Source organism: Carcharodon carcharias, chromosome 9, assembly GCF_017639515.1.
Source record: "Carcharodon carcharias isolate sCarCar2 chromosome 9, sCarCar2.pri, whole genome shotgun sequence".
In the NCBI taxonomy this organism is placed as follows: domain Eukaryota; kingdom Metazoa; phylum Chordata; class Chondrichthyes; order Lamniformes; family Lamnidae; genus Carcharodon; species Carcharodon carcharias.
The window spans coordinates 38,096,319-38,123,752 of record NC_054475.1 but is presented as its reverse complement, the minus strand read 5'-3'; the positions used below and the strand labels follow the sequence as shown (position 1 = coordinate 38,123,752).

General features: G+C 42.6%; 1 protein-coding gene across 7 annotated transcripts in view; it reads right to left on the bottom strand.

Moving 5' to 3' along the window:
- The window catches only part of LOC121282358 (receptor-type tyrosine-protein phosphatase R-like), a 170,707-nt gene that overhangs the window by 101,795 nt on the left and 41,478 nt on the right, over positions 1–27,434 (bottom strand). For 3 of the 7 annotated variants that reach the window (XM_041196062.1, XM_041196066.1, XM_041196068.1), the window contains exons 1-2: positions 10,948–11,099; positions 10,613–10,709 (exon numbers count right to left, since the gene is read on the bottom strand). Coding sequence is in view for 1 of the 7 variants with exons in the window: in XM_041196067.1 (XP_041052001.1) it covers positions 9,445–9,491 (47 nt within the window). In the remaining 6 variants the exon portion in view is untranslated. Of the gene's footprint in view, positions 1–9,444; positions 9,656–10,612; positions 10,710–10,800; positions 10,887–10,947; positions 11,100–17,955; positions 18,028–27,434 lie in introns of those variants that run through there. The other 4 variants (XM_041196067.1, XM_041196064.1, XM_041196063.1 and 1 more) reach the window with 4 other exon arrangements.

Sequence of the window (27,434 nt, the reverse complement as noted above, 5' to 3'; positions counted from 1 at the left end):
TTCAGAGGAGGTGCCACCAGCAGAGACCATAATCCCCATTACCAGGGTAGTAGAAGGCTGTCTGATACCTGGAAGGGTCCACATGATCAAAATCCTCTGGAGGCATTGGAGACACCAATGAGTCCTGAAATGAAGCCTAGAAATGCTAAGAATAAAGGTCAGAACAGAGATGAGGCTGTCAACTCCAAATAAGCAACCAGCAGCAAACTATCTCCTAAACTCCTCACCACTCACACTGGCAATCCTGCTGAAAATTTTTATCCCACCCTTAGATGAGGTCATGGAAAATGTGAGCTGCCCCCGCACCCCACCCCCCCCACCACCCCTCCCCCACTTTGCCCATGCAACGAGTGCGAAATCACAAGGGCAAAGTAAAATCGGTTTCAGTTGGGTTTTTAATAAACTTAAGTGGCCTCTTAATTGATGGCAGGTGCGACTCCAACTTCCACGTGCACGCGCCGACCTGAAGATTGCTCGCTTGCGGAATGAAGTCGGGATGCTCGCCCGACGCCTTCTCACGCTATTTTGCGTTTGATTAGGTCAGACATTTTATCCAATCAGGTTGGGCGTGCGCCAGCCCACGGGGTGTAAAATTCTGCCCAGTGTGTGGCTATGTGCGGGTCAGTGTACGGGCGCACGCCCAACCCGAACATATAGTATGACACGCAGATTAATGTGCATGTGATGGGTGTTTCAATGTATGTTGTAGTATGCCACATGGATTGGAGTGTGTGTGATGGATCTTTTCATATACATTGTAGTCTGATGAACATACTAATGTGTGGATACTGGGCTGTTCTGCATGTGTTTAGTATGATGCACTAATATGGGGATAATCAGTCCTTCTAAATATATTGTAGTAATGTGCACAGATTAATACGCTGGCACTTCTGAGGCACTAAATAAATACTTTGATCAGTCTTCACTGGAGAAGAGGATTCTATCAATGTAGCAGTTACAAAGGAGATAGTAGCAACAGTAGATAGGTTTCGAAATAGGTGAAGAGGAGGTGCTTCAAAGGTTGGTAGTGCCCAAAGCAGAAAATTTAACTGGTCCGGCTGAGTTGTATCCTAGTTTACTGAGGGAAGTGAAGGTGGAAATTGAGAAAACTTTGATCACAATCTTTCAATGTTCCTTAGATATGGGGTTGGTGGTGGAGGGTTGGGTGATAAACCCAGCTTTAAAGGCCAGTCAGACTAACATCATGGTGGAGAAACTTTTAGAAATAGCTATCCAGGAAAAAAAAGTACATGATAAAATATGGACTAATAAATGAAAGTCATCATGGATTTGTTAAAGGCAAATCATGTTTGACGAACTTGATTGAGTTCTTTGGTGAGGTAATGGAAGCAGTTCATGAGTGCATTGTGGTTATGTATATAGGGGCTTTCAGAAGGCATTTGACCAAGTACTATGTAATAGAATGATTAGCAAGATGAAAGTCCATTAAAGGGACTATGGCATGGACACAAAATCAGTTAAAGGACAGAAACAACAAAGAGTGATGAGTGGTTTTTTTCTGACTGGAGGAAAGTATAGAGTATTATTTCCCAGGAGTCAGTATCAGGATTACTGCTCTTTTTGATATTAATTAATGACCCTGTCTTGGGTATATAAGGCACAATTTCAAAATCTGCAAATGTCATGAAACTTTGGAATGTATAACAATGAGAAGACTAGAGCAGGCTTCAGGAGGACATAGCCAGACTTGCGCAATGGGTAGACATAAGGCAGATGAAATTTTATGCCTAAAAGTGCAACATGATTCATTTTGGTAGGAAGAAGGAGGACAGGCAACATAAATTAAATGGTACAATGTAAAGGGTAGGAGGTGAGGGAATGCAGATGGTTTTTGTACACAAATCTTCGAAGGTGGCAAGTTGATGAAATCATTAAAAAGCATGTAGGGTCCATATCTTCATCAAATAGAGACTTGAGCCCAGACTTCTGTCCCCGGGTCCAGTTCACTGTGTTGGGGGATTTCCCAGCTCGGCGAACCTGACCTTTATAAATGACTCCGAAGAAGAGTCATAGGGACTCGAAACATTAACTCTGTTTCTCTTTCCACAGATACTGCTGGAACTAATGAGGTTTTCTGGCATTTTCTGTTTTTATTTCAGATTTCCAGCATCTGCAGTCTTTTGCTTTTATCTTTACAAATGACTGCCTGTAGGTTGGATTTTTGGTTGGGGGAGGGTGGTGGGTGTGCAGGCTGTAAAACAATTCAGAACGGGCGACCCTGGAAGTGGAGAGGGTTTGGAGATGGGCCCGGTGTGGGTCAGGCAACTTGGTTGGATGTATAAAGCGCCCCCTTGGAGTTTCAGTCCTGGCGAGTGAAACAGATTGGAAGCCTTGGAGGAGACTTTGTGGAGTGGTCAAGTGAGTGTCAAAGCTCCAAATGTTGGCCAACTGTTAGATCATCCTAGAATGGATGGCCGATCAAGGACATACCCTATGGGAGAACTGTCATTGAATGTTTGCTAATCAAAAGTGTTCTGAGCTAAACCACTGAGTGGATTCCCAAGACATAACCATGGAGGTAGCATTGTTTTGCCATGCAGAGGAAATTGCAGTGATTTAGGAAGCTGGCTTGGTTCAGTGGACGAATGAACAGCATTGCTACACTCATTATCCAATCCACTTGCTCCGTTTGCACTTGTCTCTCTGGATGTGCCTAGACAGTGGACCCTTGACCTCACATTTGCACAGTGTAGTGGCATAACAGTCTGTATAAGACAGAGTAAGCCAGTAGGGCTGTCAGTTGTGCTTGAGCACAACATGTTACCTTGGAGTGGCCTCCACAACATAAAGGGCACCAAGAGTATTTGCAGAGCCCTTCTCTCAACCACTTTACTGAGAGTATTCATAGATGAGATGATGTACATGGTTAGAGCATGTAAGCATAAAAATGTGAATTATAGCAATGTATTCTGAGTTGCTCATGACGTTTCTCACCTTACATTTTCATTAATTAACTAATTAATTCATAGAGTGTAGCAGAGATCAGGTGCATCCAAAGGGATAGGGCCAGTTGCTCCATCTTTTTTTGGCCGGGACCTGGAGGCCCTGGTAGAGGAAGTCCAAAGGTGAAGGGGCATCTTACACCCAGCTGGCCATCATAAGCTGCCTGTCACAAGCAAGAAGGCTTGGGTTTAGATTGCAGCAATCGTGAACACCACCAGTGAACACAGAAGATTGTGGACTCAGTGTCACAAAAGGTTCAGTGACCTTTTGCGTTCTGGTAAGGTGAGTAGCAAAGGCCTTTTCAATATTTATAAGTAAAAGAAAGTATCCAGACAATCTTTGAAAATAGCAATTATGTATTTAGTAAATCAATCTGAAATGCAGTCCTAATCTGGGGGTCAAAAGGAAAGGTCACAAGAATGAGACATAGCACATATAACGCTAAATGCTGAAGCAGAGGATTGTGTAAGCAGCTCATTTATCTACATGCAAAACATGTGAATAGGCAGCATAATATGCAGGCGTATTGAAGAACAATATCTCTGCATGCGCTCCATATGGAGGTGACATAAATCAATTTTGTGGCTGCAGAACCAACAGGGGGAGATGGACCAGACTGGGGGTTGGGCGAGCCCACCTGGTGTCCTTGGGCCCTGTGGGGCAAATGGCCCTAGAGATTGGCAGGATGCCGGAACTGCTGTCTGTGATGGTGAATCTCCTGCAGCAGGTGATAAAGGAGGTGTTGAACTTACATTGGCACTTGGTGGTAATGTGGAGGTTATGCTGTCACTTTGCTGAGCACAATGGGATGTTGGCATGAGAGGAAGCATAACAATAGAGTTGTGTCATAGGGGCTGCAGGAGCAAGGTTAAGGCAAGGCTGTGCAACAGAGTATGTTTCTGCAATGAGAAGGACTTTACCTAAATACCTCATTTTGTGTCTCTTGCAGGTCCAAGCTCTGCTGGCTGTACCCATGGATTCATTCCATCCCGAAGATGAGGAACAGAGGAAGAGATGTCCGAGGAGGCAGCATCACATCAGACTAGCCCACGGTCCGTCAACTCAGGCACAGGTACTTCAGAGGGCTGTAGCATGCGTTTAGAGCATTGGCACAGTATGAAAGTCACTGTACCAGAGTGCAGGAGGAGGTGTCAGAGTCAGAGACAACTGTGCATACTCCCTCTTGGAGGAGGGAGGAAAGTCATGATGATGCTCCCGTGGGAAGGAATGTGGAGCCTCAGGAGTCAGCTTTTGGGGTACAGTGTTTGTCTAATCAGGAGCAGATGTGTGGACATCTGACTGCAAATGTGGAAGTCCAGTGCCGTTATGAGCTCCACACTATCCTGAGGGCTCAGCCGTATGAGCTCTGACCATGAGAGATTGGCCAATTTCATGGAGAGATATGTGCAGCAACACAAGGAATGGATGCAAGAGCTGCAACTTGTCCTCCCTCAGGCCTCGAGCAGTCTGCTTAGAGTATGAGCACTGGCACCCACAGAATACACGAGGAGCTGCGTACCTTTAACAAGATAGTCACACCGTTGGCACAGCAGTTGCTGCATTGGACAACTGCTGTGCACCAGCAACCAGCCTCATTGACCCCACCTCAAGGCCAAGCCGGGGCTGTGGAGGTAGCTGAGGAGGGTGAAGGCATCAAGAGTTCCTCAGCACCCTTATCCTCTGCCATCCCCCTGCCCATCTGCCAGAGCCCTCGTCTGCTCTACATGCGCCAGTGACCATGCTGTCCATGCAGAGATGCAGAGGCCACAGTCTAAAGTAGGTCCCCAACAGGTGCCTGCAGGACGAGGCCGACCACCACGCTCCTCTTTGTCCTTTAGTTGGAGAAGTGAGCAGCCTGCCTCCACCTCCTCCAAGACAACAAGGCAGGTGGTCGGCAGGGTGGGGGGGGGCACTTCGTAGGAGTGTGAGCAATTGCAGCGCATCATCTAACCCAGAGCACTAATGGGTTCACCATGGCTATTGTATTTACATTCTATATAGCACATTTGAGGTCTTGTCCAATATATTTCTTTTCACTACTACATTCTGTGTGTGCGTGTATGTGTGTACAATAGAGAGCTCAAAAGGAATGATAAAAATGTGAGGTCCCTTCCTATCAGTAACATTGAGAGTGCAGGTTGAGTTGCATATTGACGTGGCTTCACCAGGAGCAATGATGTAACCTGATTGGTGAGGCTTGTAAGAGCTTCTTCCTTCTCTGTTGTATCAGAAAGAGTCCAGTGGTCAAAGGCTCAGCCACTAAGTTGCTCCCTGTATCCTTCAGTTTCCATTTAAGTGTGACATTAATGGAGGCTTAATGATCCAACTCCATGACAAAATGCTGGTTAGCAAGTGCATTTGAAGCATAAATTCTGGATGCTAGACATTCATCCGCACTGCAGTGTTGAACTTTGGCCTTGGTGTGGGCAGTTCAGCTTCGTAGGCCATGCATCATCCAATTAATGCAGGCTGTCTGTTGTCGTCACAACAGTGGCTGTGTTCTCACTTCCAATATCACAGGATGTGGTTTGTGAAGTTTGCAGAGGTAGATTTAAGCCAGGACTGATGCGTGTGGTGCCCAGTTCTTAACCTGGAACATTCGCCAGAATAGATATTGCACAAAATCTCCTGATGAACTGTCATGGCGCATTTGTCCAGGCATCATGCATGAGATGCCATATCTGCATGAATGATGCAACATGCTTCTGTGTCAGCGGCTATAGGGTTTAACACCATCATTTGTGTCATTATCTGCATTGAGGCATGGCTTGATAGAGGTCCATCTGGCAGCATAGGTACATCATTCACAGTCAATGGCATTCATGTGAAGGGACCAGGATGAAAGGGACTTATTACCATGTGCGTTTGAAAGATGATGGTGGCCAGTTTTTACGATGGAGACGGTAGCTGCAGGTTTTAATGTTGCTGAACCTAATACATTTGCTCCCTTGTGAGGGATGGGCAGTCCCTTGAGAGACTCTGGCGTCAAGGTACAGGGATTTTCTATTGGAGGTATATCACCACAGACTGTCTGGTAGCATTATTTATTTTGGAGAAGCTTAAATAAAATCCGTTCTGGACATGGACCCACCTGGCAAGGACCCCCACTTGCACAGAATCAGCCCTGGATACATGGTCCTTGCCTCTCTAATGGACTTAACACCCTCATCTGTGGCAGGGTGGCCTGAATGTGCATGGACTTTCACCTCCTCCTCCTCTTCCTCATCTTCTTCCTCCTCAGAAACTGTGTCTCTGCCCATGACCTCGTCATCATCAAGCTGGAGTCCCCTCGCCTGTGCAATGTTGTGCAGCATGCGGCACACAACAACTGCTCTTGAAAACCTTGCTGGGGCATATTGCAGAGCTCACCCTGAGCGATTGAAGCATCAGACTATAATTTTTAAAATGTCAATGGACTGCTCGATGCTGCTCCTGGTGACATCATGACTGCTAATTATAGTTTCGCTCTGCATCTGATTGTGCGTACCTAACAGGGGTCATTAGCCATGTTCTTAGGGGGTAGCTGTTGTCCCCTCAGAGCTCTCCCCTGATCCATGTGGGTGGATGAAATAGATTGGCGAGTTGCAAATTCCTTTGTATGAAGGAATCGTGGCAGCTGCCTGGGAACCTTGTGCACACTTGAAGAAATACCTTATTGTGGTCACAGACGACCTGCATATTGATGGAGTGGAATGATTTGGAGTTCACAAAGGAGTCTGCATGCTGAGTTGGCGTCTTTGCAGTCAATGATGCTCTGCACCTGAGGGAAGCCGACAATTTGGGCAAAGGGTGCCTCTGTGAGTTTGAGACTCAAGATCCATGGGGAAACTAATGTATTCACCCACATGAGCAAACAAGGCATGAATCACTTCCTTAATGCATCTCCGTGCTGCTGACTGTGATATGCCAGCCATGTCTCCTACCGAGACCTGGAAAGAGCCTGCAGCGTAGAAGGTCAGTGTGATGGTTACCTTCACAGCCACTGGGAGGGCCTGGGGATCGATGAATTGTGACTCCAGTTGCTGCTGTACTCTGTGACAGAGTCTGTCACAACATCACAGCTCAGCCTGAGTCTTCTCCAGCACTGGTTTTCTGTCATGTTAGGGTATGATGTCCTCGTTCTGTACATCCTCACCACAGGGTAGAACCTGATTGTCCTCCCTCTCCTCCTCCTTCCTGGTGCTCATGTCACAGCCTCTTCTTCATGGACTTCGGCCCTCCTTCTGAGCTCCAGGTACTCATGTTGACTGGCTTCTATTGCCTCTATGTGAGAATGTGCCATGCCTATCCCTTATCTTCCTTGGACAAGCATTATGCACACTTTCGAAGCACTAGTTTATTCCTTGCACCTGGGTGGAAGACTCAGCTGGGGCAATGAAAAATTACTCAGCAGCCCTAACATCGCACTTCCTCGGGTCACGAGAGGATAATGGGAGTTAAGTTTCTGACACTTCTGGGGGACTAAATTAAAACTTCAATATAATTTCACAGGGGTACCTAACCTTTCCAAGGGGTACTCTGGCTCTCCAAATAAAACGCACAGAAAACACACCTCCCCTGACCTAGTCTGCTTTGCACACGCCAGCCTTCATGCAGCAGTGGCTCAAAATACTGAAGTAAGTGGAAGCAGCTGGTGGTTTAAATGGCCAGCTACCTCCAGGACCCGTGAGTGCACGAACCCTAGTTGAACTCCAGCCCTGCCCCCACGAAGGTGGGAAATCCAGGAACCCTGCACCCCGAACCGGGTTGGTGGGGTGGTGGTGGGGGGGAGGACTTTGGCATTTCGTCCATATCCGAGATTTTCGCCACTTTGGAGAGCCTCTCCACCATGGAGAAAATTTACAGCACAAAAACAAAGATGTTATGCTAAACCTTTATAAAACACTGGTCACCTGGAGTCTTGTGGCTAATTCTGTGCATCGAACTTGAGGAAGGGTGAAGAGGAGATTTACTGGAATGGTATCCAAAAGAAGGGGCTTCAGTTATGTGGCGAAAGTGAGGATGTTTTTATCAGAGCAGAGAGGGTTAGGAGAAGATTTGATGGATGCATTCAAAATCATGAACAGGAGAAACTTCATAAAAGGGTTGATAATCAGAGGACATAGATAGGTGATTGGCAAAAGAACCAGAAGCAATGTGAGGAAACATTTCTTCTTGCAGTGAGTTGTTGTGATCTGGAAGATAAGTGTCTGAAACTAATTGGTTAGCTGTAGCACAGCACCACCAAAACAGTACAATGGGTCACACTGCCTCCTCTGTGCTGTATCATTCTTTAAACCTTTGGTAACAGGTCTTTTTAGGTATTTTGTATTATGATGCATAGATCAAAAGCAAGTTCATCTTGCACACAAAGTCATGTAAATTGGTTTAGTGAAAAAAGGCTGTAACATCACTTTAGTACAGGATTTGTACTTTAATAGGCATCTTACAAGTAAACATTTTAAGGCTACTTACAGTTTAGGAATTCTGATGTGAGTGAAATAAGTATTGTGTATAAAATTGCTTATGTGTTTGTATGTCTACATATAGATGTCACCATGCAATAGGGATTCCTGCTAAACTGTATACTTTTCAAGTCAGATATTACCTTTTATGTAAAGAAAAGCAATGAAATAACAATTTATTAAGGCATTTGGCATAAAGAGTCATATCAACATAACAGTTACTGTCATACAGTAATAGGATGTTCCTGCAAATTGCAGGACTTTAAACTATATTTAGTTTCTGGTATCTTTATGTAATTTAAACACATTGGAGATGATAATGGATGCAAATAGTTTCTTAATCCAACAGAGATAGTAATTAACAACATTGCAAAGAATTTGGCAGGGTGTGACAAAGGTGATAGATGGTCAGGCTAAGTGTGTAATGGATGACTGATCCACTGCTGCCCGTTTCACAGCTCTGCCAAAGTTGAACACTCCACCCAATACCAATTTATAAGCTGTCACTGCTGTGTACATCACATATATGATTTAAGTCACATACTGTGGGTCACTTTAAAAGGCACACAACTGCTGTATCTCTGAAACAAGTAGACTCTGATTCGTCCATTAGCACCCCTTTGCACTACTTACAAATAAGGAAATAACAACCTAACAAAAGTCAAGGACAAGCGAAGACTGTCAAAATTCACCTTCTCACAGCTCTAACTCTCCTATTGTTGCATTCAGTTACATCTTGACTTTATATGACCACCTAAATGTCCATTCTATACTGTACAGCACAGCTTCTCAAATATTTTTGCATTGCTTAAACCCATTTACACTTGGGATTGATCTTGTTGCTCTTTCCTGAGTATGCTACAGAATATGTAATTAATAACGGACGTTTATAAAAGAATGAGAAGTGCAAGCAGAAGTTCTTCAATTAACAGGAATATGCAACTGAAAGAATTTCTCTCAGATGAATAATATAATGAAAGTAAAAGGATTTTGGATTTAGCATGTCCATTTCGCTAACAGAATGTTCCATAATTACTTAAAAGGAGTTGGCAATAAAGCTGTATTTGCAAGACTGTAACTCATCAGAATAATTGGAAAGAACGATTGGAAGCCTCTCTGAGCCGGACCCTTCTCCCATGAGATAGATCCTGGTTACAATAAGCGTTGATTATCAATGGCAAGTTTAATTCTCCTGTGCTTGTGGCAATTTTTGTCAATGCCTGCTGGTGCTGTGCACAAGCAAGAAGCTGCAACAACATAAAGGAAAAACTGACATCTGAGTGCATCTATGCTTTATTAACAGCAGGTTTGTTCAAATTTCAGTTTAAGATTGTATAGTGCTCAGAAATACAGCCGGAGGTAACTCATTGTGAAAGTCATTGGCATAATGTAGAAAATCATATCTTAATAATGGATAAACTATCCATAATGGTCACTAATTTAATAGAAGTTACTAATACTTAAGCTTTCTGTTTCTTTATAATAACAGTAGATGCAATTTAACTTTCAATAAATTAACTTTAAATACAATTTTTAAAGTTTCCATCCTATGCGGGCCTTAAGTATTTCAGCCATGAATGCAATCCTGGTCAAAAGCTGCATTGCATAAACTATCTTCTAGAAATAGTCTGCTGCTAAATTGCACAAGAAGTGAAAATAGAAAGAACAACCCATAAATAATCCATGTGGCACCCCTTCCCTGCTTTCTGTTTGATATAAAGGCCACAGAAATGCTTCACCTATTTTCAGAACAAACAAGTTCTACCAGTCAGCAAAACGATTTAATGACAACATAGTGGATCTACTTTTCTCAATAAGCACATAGTTTTAAAGAATTGTACTATTAAACTCATTCTTAAATACTGTTTCATTCATTTTTTTATCTTAACTATTTATGAATCTGCGAACTATCACCTCAGTACACTATACTTGGTTTCAATTTTATCAGACAGTTTAAATATTTGAGTAAACACTTTTTCATTACACTTTACAAAAGACAATGCAATATTATATTTGTGTCTGTTTTTAAATTTATGTTGGATTAATCTTATTTTACCTTGTTTTTTTATATATATACATTATATATTTAACCATTTTTTCTGTCACAGGTACAAAGTAGAATGTAGAAACAGGTATAAAACTGGCATTTATGCTACATCATTTTAATCTCAGAGCAAGAGAAAATATCTCAAAAAGTTACTTACCAACAAAAGGAATACTTTTAAAAATGTATGCAGGCCAGTATTACACCAGCATGGCAGTAGCTGACTGTTGCTCAGACTGAGTTCATGAAGTTTGTTTCTAAAAGTGTAAAGAACACATAGCAGAATGAGGTAGAAAAAAGGCAGGAACAGGCATGTATTTTTAAAGTTTCATAATTCCGTCGACATACATCACACTGCAATGCTGATAGGAGCAGCCAAATTGGACTTTGAAAACCAGTTCAACCGTACAACTTCTCAAGTTTAAACCCATTCAAGGAAAAGCCAAATTTCTAGCCCCATGTGTTTTCTGTTTGCTTTTCCACTTCTTTACTCACCTAAAAGTAAAAACTAAAATATTCAGCAGAAGCTTGGTGTTTCTTTCCTTTCTCTTTCTCTCTGTCTCGCTCTGTGGTAATCCCTGCCTATAATGTACACTGCTGCATTTTCCTGAATGCTCAGGAAGCTGCTTATCAGCAGAGAGGTTCTTCTCACTGTTCACTGCTGCTTCCTCCCACACCACCTACACACGGGCCTACGCACTTTCATCATACTACTCCACTTGCAAGCTGAAAAGGTGAAACAAAAGGTCACATTAAACGTACATGACAAAAAACTAGAAAATTGGTGAGACAGCCTAATGAGTCTATTTTAGGATGTTAGAACATTTTGAATGCCCATGTAAACTAGTTGCCAAATGGATTAGCTTTACAGATTCATTAGTAGAGTTAAAAATACACACACAAATACTCCAAAGCCCCAGGTTATCTGATTCAGAAACATTTAGCTTAAAATATAAGTTCCTTCTTCCAACAACAACAACAATGTTGCACTTAATTGCAATGCTTGAGAATATTTCTGGTACTTGTGACATGTCTTTGTACGAGTGCAACCACTATACAACATATAGTTAAAGAAGGATAAATAGTGGTTTAACTCATAACGCTTCTTGTTTTTGAGGGAAAATATATGAAACCGGCATTGAAGTCTGCATCACAGTAAAAATATTTAGATTGCAAATCTTCTTTAATATTTACCTAATTTTGTTATATCAATATGTACTTCATGCCACTGGGAATGAGGAAGTGAGTTTTAGTTTTACTTTTGAAAAGAAAAAAATAACATTTTTTTTTGACTAAAGTCCCCAAATCATGTTTGTAGTCTTTCCACCAGTCCCATGCCTTTGTTCAGAGTGTATATATATTTTTTTGGTTCATTAACAATGAAAGCACATAGCCACATTATTACAATCTGAATCAGCATGAGCCTTACTAAGTTTTGTCATTGCTACTCAATAAACATGTTTGATCTCAAATGGAACAAAGGTCTAGGGGTTCTCAGACTTCAAAGTACATCAGAATGTAATCGCTAACGCTTAACTTGATATGATTGTGACTGCAATATAATTTATTGATTTGGAAATTTTCCACAGCTTAGTACAGTAAATTCGGTTTTACTGATGAAGTGGTTAAATTGGCTCTCTGCCAGTAAAGAACACTTATTAACTTTTTCACTTTTTAATTGCTGCCTGCGGTGATTAACTGCTTCCAATTGTGTTGACATTGCTACCTGGCTCCTCTGATTCATCTATCAGAGATGAACTTTAACAGTTCTTAGCTGGACCACCGGGCATAGATTCCTGTTACAATGAAAAACTCTCCTGAGGGCAAAGGAGAGGGGAGGGTAGAGTTGAAGTGGGAAGGAAAGGGAAGAAAGGCACCAGTCAATTTGTCCCATTTCAACCCCACATTCTATTGGTCAACCATAGAATGATTAAGTAATGAAAATGCTTGTCTTCCAACCTTTGTGAAGAAAAAAATAAGCATGACAGTAATTTAATTAAATTAACCATAAATCAACTTCACTGCGTACTAACATTATTTTGGGTCATCATTGTGCTGAAATTGTCTAACAGGCACAAATATCTTCCAAGTACAACACTTGTGATATCCAATAACACTAAAGAGACAGAATTTTATGTCCCCCCAGGCGGGCGCATGCTCAACTCAATCAGGGGTAAAATCGTGCAAGATGACGTCAGGCAAGTGTTCTGACATCATCACGCACTTCTGCGATATTTCGCTCGGCATGTGCATGCAGCAGTCAAAAGTGCACCCTGCCAACAATTAAACAGGCAATTAAGTCCATTAACAGCGCAATTGAATGCGCTTTTTCATGGTCGGTCCAACCTTACAGTTGGCGGACAGGCCAATCTGCCTTTACATTTTTCATGGAACCTCATTCAAGGGCTCGATGAAACCTCCAATAGGAAATAAAATAAAAATAAATACCTGGGTACAGCATTTTTATGAGGTATGTTTCCAGGTGCTTGATTGTGCTACATGGGCAATTTTCCAGCTATTTTATTATTTTATTATTTGCAGGTCTGCAGCTCCCTGAGGCAGCCGTCTGCCTTCAGGGAACTCTCTCGCAGCGCTCCCTGCACCTGTGGTGATGTTGTTGCCCGCCCCCATTCCAGCAGCTCTGAGCTTTTCAGTGCACGTTTCATGCTGGCTGACTGTTAATTGGCCAGCCAGCATGGAATCGCGGTCAGAGACCAATCGCGATCATGGGCCCACTTCCCGACCGCTCTTGGGTCTGCCAATTGCGCTCGCTCAACAAGGGAAAAATTCAGACCATGATGTTACTTTACTCAGTGCTGAACATTTGTCCCAAATGCTTGATCCTATTTTGATGCTAAATATTCTTGCTTTTTTGCAACCAAACCATTTTAACAACCAATGTGCTGACTTTTGAAGCTGGGAATTGTTTGTTGTGTATTTCTTACTGCTATTCAGTTGGCAGCCAGGCCAAATAAATCTTCTCAGTAATGGGTCCTGGGGGTGTGGGGGAATTTTTTTACTGAAGCAGAAAAATACAGTAATATTTTTATTTTTAAAATATTTCAATCTCTTGTAGTTGATATTAGTTATGGAGCTAATATTATCTTAATCTTGATTGATCCAAGAACATAAGTTTATAAAATTATGAACAAAAAGTGGATCCCCTGTGCATTTGCTCATACTGAGTCAGAGGATATAGTGGAAGCTTGTGAGAAGTGAGCGTAGCAAGTAAATTGCAGTAAATTATTACTTCATTGGCTGAAATGTGCTAAGAAACAATCTGAAACCAAAGCTTCTCTGTGCTGTAGATATTTTTAAAGTGTGATGCATGCCTGAAAAATTTCATATATTATACCAGATTTAGAGCTAATGTTTAAAACCAAATCCAATTTGATGTGATATGTAAGTATGTACTGATATAGAATGAAATGTTAAAACGCTGCTGCATCCAGTCATGAATGGTGGTGGATAACTAAATAACTAAATGCAAGAGGAAACTTCACAAACGTCCCCATCCTCAATGATGGGGGGAGCCCAGCACATCAGTGCAAAAACAGGTCTGAAGAATTTGCAATCATCTTCAGCCTGAAGTACTGAGAGAATAATTTATCTTGGCCTTCTCCAATATCAAAAATGTCAGTTTTCAAACGATTCTATTCACTCCAGGTGATATCAAGAAATGGCTGAAGGCACTGGATACAACAGAAGTTATTGGTCCTGACAACATCCTGGCAAGTAATACTGAAGACTTGTGCTCCAAAACTAGCCGAGACCCTAGCCAAGCTACTCTAGTACTGCTACAATATTGAAAATATCCCAGGTATGCCCTGTCCAGTGGCACTTAGACAGCAATAACCTGCTCACCAAATTTCTGTTTGGGTTCCACGAGGGCCATTCAGCTCCTGACCTTATTACAGCTTAGTCCAATGGACAGAAGAACCGAACAAGAGGTGAGTTGAGTGCCTCCTCTTGATATCAAGGCACATTTGACTGAGTGTGGCTTCAAAGAGTCCTAGCAAAGCTGCAGTTAGTGGGAACACGGGGAAAATTCTCCACTGGTTGGAGCAATACCTAGCAAAAAGGAAGATAGCCGTGGCTGTTAGAGGACAATAATCTCAGACCCAGGACATCGCTGCAGGAGCTCCTCAGGGGAGTATCCTACACCAGCTATGTTCAGCTGCTTCATCAATGACTGTCCCTCTATCACAAGGTTAGAAGTGGGGATGTTCACTGATATTTCATAGTGTTCAGTACCATTTACAACTCCTCAGATACTGAAGCAGCCTGTGTCCAAATGCATCAAGATCTGGACAACATTTATAAGTGCACTGATAAGTGACAAGTAACATTCATGCCATACAAGTACCAGACAATGACCATCTCCAACAAGAGAGAATCAAACCAGCTCCCCTTGCCATTCATCAGCAATATCATTGCTGAATCCACCAACATCAACTTCCTGGGGGTTACTATTGACCAGAAAAATTACGGGATCAGCCATTAAAATACTGTGGCCTAGATTTTCACAAGAGTTATAGAGACTCCACGCCTTATCCAAAGTGGCACCGGGAGCCCAAATCAGGAAGACCTGTCCCCATTTCTGACATACTATTTTCACCATTGGTTGAACAGGCATGGGATGTAACTCACACATAGGGCAAACCTGAACTCAGCAGGGGCATTTGAATTCAGTGATGAGTTCAAACAGGCCCCATTTTAATTGCAACAAGGGACTAACCCTGCAGTGTGTGAGTTACAATGTTTTAGAGTGGATGTAAATACTCATAAAAGACAGTATGGTCTATCAAGCTGTCCAGATATTTAAGCCCTCTGCTCTTTAAATTTTGAAAAAAAAGCCTGTCTATGTCTCTGAGTTGAAAAAAGAGGTAATTTCAGCTTCAAAAGCTGTTTGTTGACATAACCCTAAAAGCTATTAATATAGTATTATTATGGCTTAACTACTTCCACAACTTGTCATTAACGCAGTGGGGTGGGGGGCGGGGGAGGGGGGGCGGTGTGGGGTTGGTGTTTGGGGGTGAGGGAAGGGGGAGACTGTGAGTTTACAGTTTGATTGAAAGCTCTGAAAGGTTTTTAAGGGATTACTTGTCCTTCATGTGAATTAATGAACACAACATATGTTTCTATAAGGGATTAATAACTTGAGGAGATTTAAATGTATTGAATGGGCTTTTATCAGAATTTTTGTTATATAGTGAAGATTGTAATAGATACTTAGAACTTTATGTTATTTCATCTCTGCATGGATCCTGCAGTCTGCCAATACTCGATATTGATTGAATTAGCATGGATTGTGTAAGGGCAAAGGGTAGTGAGTGAATGGTCAAGTGTTCGCATGGGTTGGCAATAAGTTTGTGTAGAGGCAATAAGGGGCCACAGGGGTGAGTGGGGGGTCATGTATTGGCATGAGTTGGCCCTAAGTTGGCATAGCTGCTCCGCTCTTTCAGAGGTAAACTCCCACTCTCATATACTCCCATAGGGTATAAAGGTTCAGTGAAGAGTGCAGGAGGGCATGCCAAGAACATCATACTTAAAAATGAGATGTCATCCTCATGCCAGACATATCTAAAAATAAGGTGTCAATCTGGTGAAGCCAAAACACGGGACTACTTGCAAGCCAAGCTGCAGAGGTAGCATGCGATAGACAGAGTCAAGAGATCCCACAAACAACTGATCAGATCTAAACTCTGCAATCTTTTTACAATTAAACAACTAATAAGAGGAGGAGGCTCCACAAATATCCCTATTCTCAATGATGGGGGAGCCAGCGCATTAGTTCAAAAGACAAGGCTGAAGCATTTGCCTACAATCTTCAGTCAGAAGTGCTGGATGGATGATCCATCTCAGCCTCCTCCAGAGGTCCCCAGCATCACAAATGCCAGTCTTTAGCCAATTCGATTCACTCCACATGATAGCAAGAAACAGCTGAAGACATTGGATACTGCAAAAGCTATGGGCCCTGACAAAATTCTGGCAATAGTATTGAAGACTTGTGATCCAGAACTAGCCGCACCCCTTGTCAAGCTGTTCCAGTGCAACTATGACATTGGCATCTAACTGGCAATGTGCAAAGTTGCCCAGGTATGTTGTGTCCATAAAAGGCAGGCCAAATCCAACCCAGCCAATTACCACCTTGTCAGTCTACCCATGATTATCAGCAAAGTGAAGGTGTTATCTATAGTGTTATTAAGTGGCACTTACTCAGCAATAAGCTGCTCATTGACACACAGCTTGGGTTCCACTAGGGCCACTCAGTTCCTAACCTTATTTCAGTCATAGTCCAAACATGAACAAAAGAGCTGAACTCAAGAGGTGAGGTGACAATGACTGCCTTTGACATCAAGGCAGCATTTGATCAATTGTGGCATCAAGGAGCCCGAGCAAAACTGAAGTCAATGGGAATCAGGGGAAAAACTTTCCATTGGTTGGAGGCATACCTAGCACAAAGAAAGATGGTTGTGGTTGTTGGAGGTCAATCATCTCAGTCCTAGGACATTGCTGCAAGAGTTCCTCAGGGTAGTGTCCTAGGCCCAACCATCTTCAGATGCTTCATCAGTAAACTACCTTCTATTATAAGATCAGAATGGGGATGTTTGTTGATGATTACACAATGTTTAGCACTATTCATGACTCCTCAGATCCTGAAGCAGTCCATGTCCAAATGCAGCAAGACCTGGCCAAAATTTAGGATTGTGCTGATAAGTGGCAAGTAGCATCTGCGCCATACAAGTACCAGGCAGTGACTATCACCGACTAGAGAGAATCTAACCATCTCCCCATGACATTTAATGGCATTACTATCACTGAATCCCCCCACTATAAACATCCTGGAGGTTCCATTGACCAGAAACTGAACTGGACCAGCCATATAAATGCTATGGCTACAGGAGCAGGTGAAAGGCTGGGAATTCTGCAGCAAGTAATTCACCTCCTGACTCCCCTAAGCCTGCCAACTATCTGCAAAGCTCAAGTCTTGCCTGGATGAGTGCAGCTTGAACAACACTCAAGAAGTTTGACACTATCCATGCCATAGCAGTCCACCTGATTGGTGCCCCATCAGCGCTTAAAAATTTCGCTCTCTCAATGCACAGTGGTAGAAGTATGTTCTACATACAAGATGCATTGCAGCAACTCATCAAGGCTCCTTTGACAGCACCTTCCAAACCTGCAGTCTGTCAACTAGAAGGGCAAGGGCAGTTGACACATGGAAACACCACCACCTGCATGTTCCCCTGCAAGTTACACACCATCCTGACTTGGAAATATATCACCGTTCCTTCACTGTCGCTGGCTCAAAATCCTGGAACTCCCTCCCTGACAGCAACGTGGCTATACCTGCACCACATGGATTGCAACAGTTCAAAAAGGTAGCTCATCACCACCTTCTCAGGGGCAAGTAGGGATGGGCAATAAATTCTGGCCTTGCCAGCGACACCTACATCCCAGGAAAGAATTTTTAAAAAATATATAATATACAATACATACAATAAGCACTTTTACTGCAGAGGGGCACGGGTGTTTCAAGACGTTGAGGCACACTTGTGGGTCTTGGTAATGCTTATCCTCTAAGTTACTTGCTTGAGCTAAACTTGTGATGGGAATGAGCTGATACTTCCCCACAATGAGAAAGGACAAATCAGAAGGGTAGAACATGCTTATCTATCTCAGAGAGAAAGTAATTTTTATTGGGCAGTGGTAGTGCTGATGTTTGGGGGCGGGGGCTCTTGTGTTGGTGAATCATGCAACAGATTCCCATGACCTTGTTGGTTTTACAAGAAGTATGCTAATATGCGGTGTGGGGTGACAATTCATCAACACTCCACCCCAAACAGAATGAGCAGGGCTACCGTTTATGATAGTTCATACATGTTATGTCATTGTGAGGGCCAAAGCATACTGTCAAAGACTTATGGTGACATTACAGATCTGTTCCCATCCTTAATTTTCCAACAATGCAGGGAAAGATTCCTTATTTTGATGCAGTATAATTTTTTTTTTATTCATTCACAGGACGTGGGCTTCGCTGGCTGGCCAGCATTTATTGCCCATCCCTAGTTGCCTATCACAATTTTCCCAATTTACACTGAAACAGAAATGATTCTGCTCAGTATTGCTTGGACTACTTGTGTGAATTATTTATTCACAAATATCCTAATCATTTTAAAGTTCACTTTTTATTACAGTTACTATCTTGGCTTCATATAGAAGAAGTAAAGGAATGGAACATAATCTCACGCTGGCTGCCAGATTGCATTAACCCCAAGTCTGTCCAATGTTGAAGCAACCACTGTTACATAAAACACATTAGGAGGGGAAATAATTTAAAAAGGTCATACTGAAATGCTGAAATCAATCCAAATAAACGCAGACAAGCTTGTGATGAATTGGTGAGAAAGTCACTTGTGATTGCTTATTTTGGATCTAAAATAGAAACCCTGCAGCAGTGGGACATTTTTTAAATCATATTTTATTTGAACAGCTCTTCTTTAAAAAGATAACTAACACTTGAGATTCATTTTCCTGTCATTGCCAAGTAGTTCAGATAGTAAACTTGGGTATGAAAGTGGTGAGATTCCTGGTTGACAGGACCATAAAATAGTATGACTTGGGATAAACCAGTAAAGGATGTGCAAATTTAAAAGGGTCAAAGTTAAGGCAACCAGGGAAGTTTTTAAACAAACTGAATTACTTAAGAAGAACTGTAGTTGAGGACAACCAGAATTCCTTTAAGTATATCTGAGCCTACAGTATAAGTATATACCAACAACAAACAAAAACAAATTAAATAAATATGACCCTAATTCATTGATTAGACAATGTGGAAAGGAATAAGCAAGAATAACAAATGTTACAAAACCTATTTATGGGTGAAAGGTGAGGGAAGACAATAGGAAGAGTGAAAAAAAAGGTGTAAAACTCTATTTTGTAGAATATTATGGTTGAAGTAAGCAGAAAAGCAGGTAAATTAATGGGCAATTTAGTGTCACTGTCTTACTGATAGCAAATTTTGGGTCATCATATCTGTTTCTTGTTCAATTCTAGAAAGGCTTCTACCTCAGGAATATAAAACAAAGCTGTAGGCTGTTTTCTGAAAGGAAATATTCTGTGTGTTTTGTGCACGTTGCAAACAAGAGATGGCCTTGAATATTTTGAGGGAAACAGCCAGCTTGTCTCCCAAAGGGAAGTCATCCCATGCTTACTGGAGCTGAAATTTTTGCCTGACTTTGAAACATTGGATGCGTGCGAAGTTTGTTGATGCATACTATTGGCCCTCAAGAACAAGCTATTTGATATGCAAGTTAGATTCCAGAAGATAACAAAAAAGATCTTCCAAATATCAGAAGTCAGCAATTCATACTCTCTTCATGGAAAAAGTTAATTAAAAATACATTCACATGCCTGGTGTGAAAAGACTGTCTTGACCTGAGGTGGCAAAAGTCTTTGTGGAGAAAAAGAAATGCTGCCAGCTTTTGTGATAGTGCAGCTCCCTACCTTCAACTCACCATGACATTTGATATATTTGCTCTTAAGATTTCAGTGCCTCACTGAAGTGCGGGCAAAGTGCTCTCCAGCTCTCAGCTAGTAGGAAAATGCTGGTGAGGACCATGAGAGAGAAGATGGAGAAAGGGTGGAGTGGGGACTCTACACAAGCACTTCCACTTCTCACCCATTGCTCCACCTCTTCCCTTTCACTTGGTGAAGACTCCAGGTTGATATCAAGGTGCCTTGATTGCCACACTTATGTGATCAATGTTTTCCTGGTCCTGTGGGAAGCCAGCTAGCCAGGGTAGCAAATGCAAATGCCCACTTATTCTGACTGACCTCTGCTGGGGAATGTTCATAAGTTCTGACCTTGGCAAACATGACATCAATCACCTGTGTGAAGCATTTGTGGGTAACAGATTGTGAGATTCTGTAAATATCACCTATAGATTCCTGGAAGGAGCCAGATGTGAAGAACTTACCTAGTGGTGACTTTGATAGCCACAGGCAATGTGTACCCACCTAGTCCAATTGGCAGGATGTCTATTTCCAGGAGGTTGTAAATATCAGTGACCACCAGGCATAATAATCTGAGCCTCCTGAGACACTGGCGCTTAGACTTGCCAGAAAGCTGATCATCTGCCTATAAATCCGAGGTTATGGTTATCACCTCCTATGGGCTGGGAATCTGTGCTCAACCCTTCTCTCCTGTGGAGCGATAGGAGTTTAGTGGAAGGCTGAACCTGCTCCTGCTGCTCTTACCACTAGTCCTATTGCTGTTGCTATTCTTCTTGTACCCCGCCTGGGATTGAAGGTAAAGTTGCATAAGTAGCTCTCATGTTGAACTGAAGGTTGACATTTGGGAAGCGTAGAGCAAAGGTACTAAAAACTCCAAAGTAATAGAAATCACTTCCAAAGTATTGGAAATAACTTTCAAAGTAGTGAAAGCACGCTCTCAGAACGGGTCCTGTGAGCAAAAAGATTTCACTTAGGCAAGGAAACAGGTGTAGGGTCTCAGTATTCAAAGGACTTCTGTCTGACATTTCTTCAGGCACCCACAGATCTCGCTGTCCTCTCACCTCGATTTCCCTGGCGAGCTCCACGAAGCCCTTGAAACCCATGCACATTTAGTTAAATTCCAAAATCCCAGTTAAAATAACTGGTTCTTTGGCTACTGTAATTACCAGTGCACCTCTCACACAGAAGTTTCTTGCTTGCAGCCTGTAGCGCTAAGGTTGAAGTCAGAATTTGAGAGATTGCTGCTGTCTTCTCAATACACTGTCAATTTCAGCCTTTTTAATTAGCTGCCCATTTGCAAGTCCAATGACATTTTCAGGTTAAAACTTCTCCCTTAATGTTAATTCAGGTGGAACTGCTCAGAGGACTTATTGGACAATGCAATATACAGAAATTCTCACGTGTTATGTCACACAGTTATATACCATGAGTATCCCAATCTTATTTGGGTGAGCTTCAGTATATTTACTCTATTTGCAATGAAATATAATTTGCAGTCTGTGCAGTACAAGAAGTTCTGTCACATATATAGCATAGAGAAGACATGTGATGTTTGTACAGCTGCTTTCCCAATTGCTGGAAAAATGAATAACTCCTATCACTTACACAGCTTGCCTTGCTCTCAAATATCAGTTCCTCTGCTATGGTGGGAGAGCTAATTATGCAGAAGATGCATAGCATCCCAATACAGCAGTCGACACTGGTGAAATTTCTCTTCTATGCTAAGCTACTTTTGCATTAAAACAATGCATGCTTGAAATAATAGTGGTTAGCAAGTTGATAGAGGAAGACACACCCAGATTTTGGATCCACGCCTGCAGGGTAGCTTTAGGTTTGTACTGATGCTAAACTTGTCCGTGTGAAGGCTCAAACTGACTCCAAAGTAAGAACCTTCATTCTGCTGTCAGTCTTACAGGCTGCATTTTATATCACTGCATTGTGAATGCATTCCTGAAATTCATATATTTCTAATTAAAATGCTGCAGCCCAGTTGATTCAGAGGTCTTGCTGTAGAAAAATAAATCAGAGGTCGAAGTATGAAGTATTTCAATGTGTTTACAGTTTCTCTTTTTGTTTTGCGCACAAAGAACATCGACCCTGAAAATGCATTAAGAGTTGTAATGTGATTAGAAGATGAGTGAAATTTAATTTACATTCAGGTCAAATAAATGATAATCAAGAATTGTTTTTAATTTTGTATGTTTTTTCTAATTTTAGTAAAATTTAGCCTACTTGTTGTGGCCATGAGAAACCTATGCTGGCATATGATGAAACTTTGCCTCTCAGTTTCAGCTGGAATCTAGGACTTGCCTACACAGAGCACACAGTATGACATTGTGAGACAAAGTAAAGCCACTATTGTGTAAAAGGACAGTTTCTTGGAGACTGGTTACACAGTACTGAATAGGGTGAAAAGTCAGGTTTTGCTACATGTATCTGACTTGGCTTATTCAGATTCACTGTAGCTTTGCCATGTTTAAGCAAAGTCCAAGGCCACTCAAGCATAGAGCGAGTCTTCACAAGACTTTGAAATGTGTTCAACAAAAGTGTTTTTCGCCATATCTCTCCTTACAAGTTGCTTGGCATCATACATCCTTTTCCAGTTAAAGGAACAGATTAGCTGGAACTGTGGTGCCATTGTGTGATCAATCAGCAGGGTCCAGTGTTCAGTGGAGTAAACGGGATGATGTGTATTGAAACAAGAAACAAGATATTCTACTACTGTTGAGTTTTCCTATTAACTTATCCAAAAAGAGATTTCTCCTCAGAAAATTAGTCACTTCTTCCAAAGTAGAACTACACCATGCTGGACAAATCAAACAGCATACAGTGCCCTCTACAGGTTTATAGTTCACTGCACTCCAGTGCATTGAGCACTATAACGGAATTACAGTAGAGTGCACACTGAACTTACAAACGACAAGACTTTTTTGCGACAGTCACTGGCTCAGAAATTCCATGGTGTTTTGTTCGGAGCAAAATGGGAGCCTATAAGAATCTAATGTGGCAGGCAGGGCATGCTCACTTGGTATGTACCAGAAGTGTCCCACCATATTGGTGAAGGCAGAAAATATGGCTTACTATTGGCCTACAGACATTAGGCTCTTTTTATCTGCAAATAAATTTGTAAAAATCGAGCCATGCTGGCTTCAGCTGACATTGAGCAAGCTTTGTTCAAGAAAAGCAGGTCCACATGAAGCCTAAGCACTGATGCCTACAGGGACAATTAAAGATAGACCCAGACATGACTAAACCCCAGTTTCCTGGATTTATAGTTACTTAGGTGTTATTATTGTTCTCCTGCCAGAGGAAACTACAGTTTCAACCTATTTCTCATCTACTTGTTTTTCTGCAAGAGGACTTGGTAACTTTCAAAATTCAACTTCAAAACAAAAAATTAGAAGAATTTCTGCCTTTTTTCTTTTTTTCCACCTCTGTCTCACGGATGTAAATGATTATTCTTGTTCTTTTTAACTTCCAGTTACACAAAAGCATGATGCATAATTAGCTCCACATTCAATTGGTGCTTTACTTTTGACAAACTAATGCCTTCTCCTCCATGCCCACTTCTTTGGCCGCATGTCTTCCACCTGCTCAGTAGACTCTTTTACCTGTTTCCAGTATTCTCCCTCCAGCTTGATGTCTCCCTTTGGCCTCTTATCTCTCTCGATCTTTTCTTTGAGAATTGCCAGCATATCACCATCTCAATTTCGCTGCTGCCCTTACTTGCTCTAACTTGTGTCCCTCTGAACTTGCTGCACTTTGCTTTCTCAGGTCCAACACTACTATTGGCATCAAACTTGCTAATAAGGGTGGTGCTGTTGTTGTCTGTCGTATCGACCTTTATCTAGCAGAGACTGAAAGTAGCTCACTTACATTTCCTTCTATCTCCCCCTAGACTACGACACTACCACTAAACATCAAGACAATGTTGCCAGGACTTTCACTGACCTCTTTCCCTCTGGAAGTTTTATCTCCATGGCCTCCAATTTCATTGACCCCCAATACTGAACAGCCCAAAATCCACAAAAAGGCTGCTTGTAGACCCATTGTTCAACTTGTTCATGCCCCACTGAACTGATTTCTTCCTATCTCAACTCCATTTTTCTTCCCATGTCCAATCATTTCCAAATAATACCCCGACTCTTCGGATGCCCTACATCATCTTAACAGTTTCCAATTTCCTGGCCGTGACCATCTCCTTTTCACCATGGATGCCCAATCCCTCTACACCTCCACCCCTCCCACCACGACAGTCTGAGAGATCCCCACTTCTTCCTTGAATGAAGGCCCAACCAGTCCCCATCCATCACCACTCTTCTCTGCCTCGCTGAACTTGTTTACACATTGAACAACTTCTACTTCAATTCCACTCACCTCCTTCAAGTAAAAGGCATTGCTATGGTTACCCAGATAATCTATTTAGACCTGCAAGATATGTGGAACATTCCTTGTTCCAGCCCTACTCAGGCCACCTTCCTCACCACTTTTTCCATTGATGACTGTATCAGTGCTGCTTCCAGACCTTGCCTTGACTGGAAAATTTAATTGACTTTGCTTCTAATTTGCACCTTCCTCTCACCTTCACATAGTCTATTGCTGACTTTCCCCTTGCCTTCCTTGACCTCTGCTTCTTTTTTATGGGGATAGGCCATCAACCATTGTTCAGCACAAGCCCACTGACTCCCACAGCTACCTTGACTACTCTTCCTCACATGTTACTTCACGTAAGGACTCTGTCCTAGTCTCTTCCAGTTTCTCTGTCTCTGTCATGAGTTCTGATGATGCGACCACCGTACGAGAACTACCAATATGAATCCTTAATCGAGGATTTCCTTCCCCACCATGATCAAGAACCTCAACCATGCCCATTCTATTCACGCACTTCCAATCTTACCCCTTCCCCTCCCTCCCAGAACCACAAAACGGTTCCCCTTGTCCTCATCTTCCAACACACTAGCCTCAACGGATCATCGTCCTCCATTTCCTCCACTTCCTATATAATTCCATTGCAAACACATCTTTCCCTTCCCTTCACTTTGAGCAGTCTGAACAAATTATTGCCTCTGTGACACCCTGGTTCACTCCTCAGTTACCCCCTCCCCCTCCTACACACCTTTCTAACCATGTGCAGCAGATGCAACACCTTCCCTTTTACCTCCTCCCTTCTCATCGCCCAAGGTCCCAAACACTCTTTCCAAGTGAAACAATGATTTACTTGTACTTCTTTCAATTTAGTATACTGCATTTGCTGATCATGTTGTGGTCTCATTGACATTAAGGAGACCAACCACAGATTGTCTGATGGCTTTTCAGAGCAACTCCCTTCAGTTTGCAAATGTGACCCTGAGCTTCCAGCCCCCTGTCACTTTAATTCTCTACCTTGCTCCCACTCTGACTTTCTGTCCTCGGTCTGCTACACTGCTCCTGTGAAGTTCAACACAAGCTTGAGGTACAGCACTTCATCTTTCGACTGGACATTTCACAGCCTTCTGGACTCAACATTGAGTTCAAAACTTTTAGATTGTAAATTCTGCTGGTCTTTTTTTTCTCATTTCTCTCTTATTTCCTTTACTTTGCATTTGGATGGCAGCTATCTGCCCGCTCACACCTCCTCTGGACAGACCTTTTGTTTCTTTACTAGTCCCATTCCCATTCCTGTAGTATAAAGGGTTCACAGATGAGGTATGCTAATGTGTGACGTAGATGATGATGTACCACTGACATCAGTCAGTAATGTGTTAGACTATCTCTCAAGAGGGAGAGAAAGATTGGAACACCATGCCTAGGAGCAATGTGCCCACTTTGTAACCTGTTTAGAAGTAGTACTAATAAACAAGTGTTAAGAAGACACCAGAGTATGACTGCGCCTGTCTACTAACCAAGTATCATGCCACAGACAGAGGGAACATCTCAGAAAAAATCCCTTTGGCCTTGCACCATGCAAGAGAAAAGGTTTAATTTTCTTATCTAATCTCTCCTATCCTCCATCCTATTGTATACCTTCCCATTTGTTCTTCTTCCATCCCTCTGCCCTTTCACTGGCTCATAACCTATTACATTCCTAACTTTTCCCAGTTCTTATGAAAGATTATAGACCTGAAACTTAACTCTATTTCTCTCTGGACAAATGCTGCCAGACCTGCTGAGTATTCCAGCATTTTCTGTTTTTAATTATGAAGAAAAAACATCTATTCCCACTAAGGCCTGCCCTCCCTTCTCATTTAACTACAGCCTTTTTTCTCTATCTCTCCATATCTGTATCCGTCTTTGTCTCCAGTCCAAGGGAGGAATCAGCCCAGGTTTGCACTAACTGCAGTAATGGGTGAGCAAAACGTTTTATCCGCCGGCCGCAATGGTGAGTTTTCACACCATATCGTCACAACCCGCCGCATTAATTATGCATTAACGCCGTTTCCGTGGCGGCCAGGCTCTCATTTGTCCACCATACTATCACCTTGCCACTTCATGATAACAGGCGCAATATCTGAAGTCCAGCCGTGCGCACAAATCTCTGTGCTTCCAACCCAGGACTACTGCAGGGAAGATGTCCACAAATGGCAAAATGTCTGCAGCCCCCAAGTTTAGTGACACATCACTAGAGCACCTTTCAGACACTGTGGAGGGCCACAGAGATGTCCTCTACCCCTGCCCTGGCTGCAGGATGGGCAGTGGGGTGATCAACCAGGCTTGGGAGGTGGTATCAGTGGTGGTCAGTACCAACACCCTTCAAAAGAGGACAGTGCTGCAAGAGAATGAATGATCTCCTCCATTCCGCCAGTGTAAGTCACTCTGCTTATCACTCTTAACTCACACACTCACAAACACATCACACATCCACAGGGCCCTAACTCACTGCCAGTTAAGGACAGCACCATTTACTCTCTCACACACACGTTCATTGTCCTCATCTCATCCATGGGACCACTCCCCATCCACACATGCCAGGCATCCTTATCATCTGGCCTTGCAGGCATCCTGCTTACACTCTCTTCATCTTGATTCATGCAGGACAAGCTACCACACAACAAGAGGGGGAGGTCACAGACTGTTGGGGGAATGCCTGAATTCAAGGTCCACACGGACTTTGAAAACAGAGTCAACCAGCTGGCTGGCAACAATCGGGACTGCTCCTGTGCTGACAGTGAGTTTGGTGGCGCTCAACCAAGTGAGGATCCAGCCGCGCAACATCCATCAGACAACCATGCTGAGTGATGTGTGCTGTTTCACAGGCCACTGCCATGCAGTAATTATCTCCCCTTGCTTTCGCAGGCACATCTGCCAAATAGCCGATGGAGTCCAGGAAATTGGTCCCCCAATTAAGCCCCGAAGAAGCCTCTGAACAGGAATCCGAAAGCATCCTCCTTGAAGTTCTGTCACAGTGCTCACCCACACCATCCACCAGTGCAGAGACACACACCTCGGAGGGACCTAGCTTTAGAGTAGCCTCAGGATCACAAACT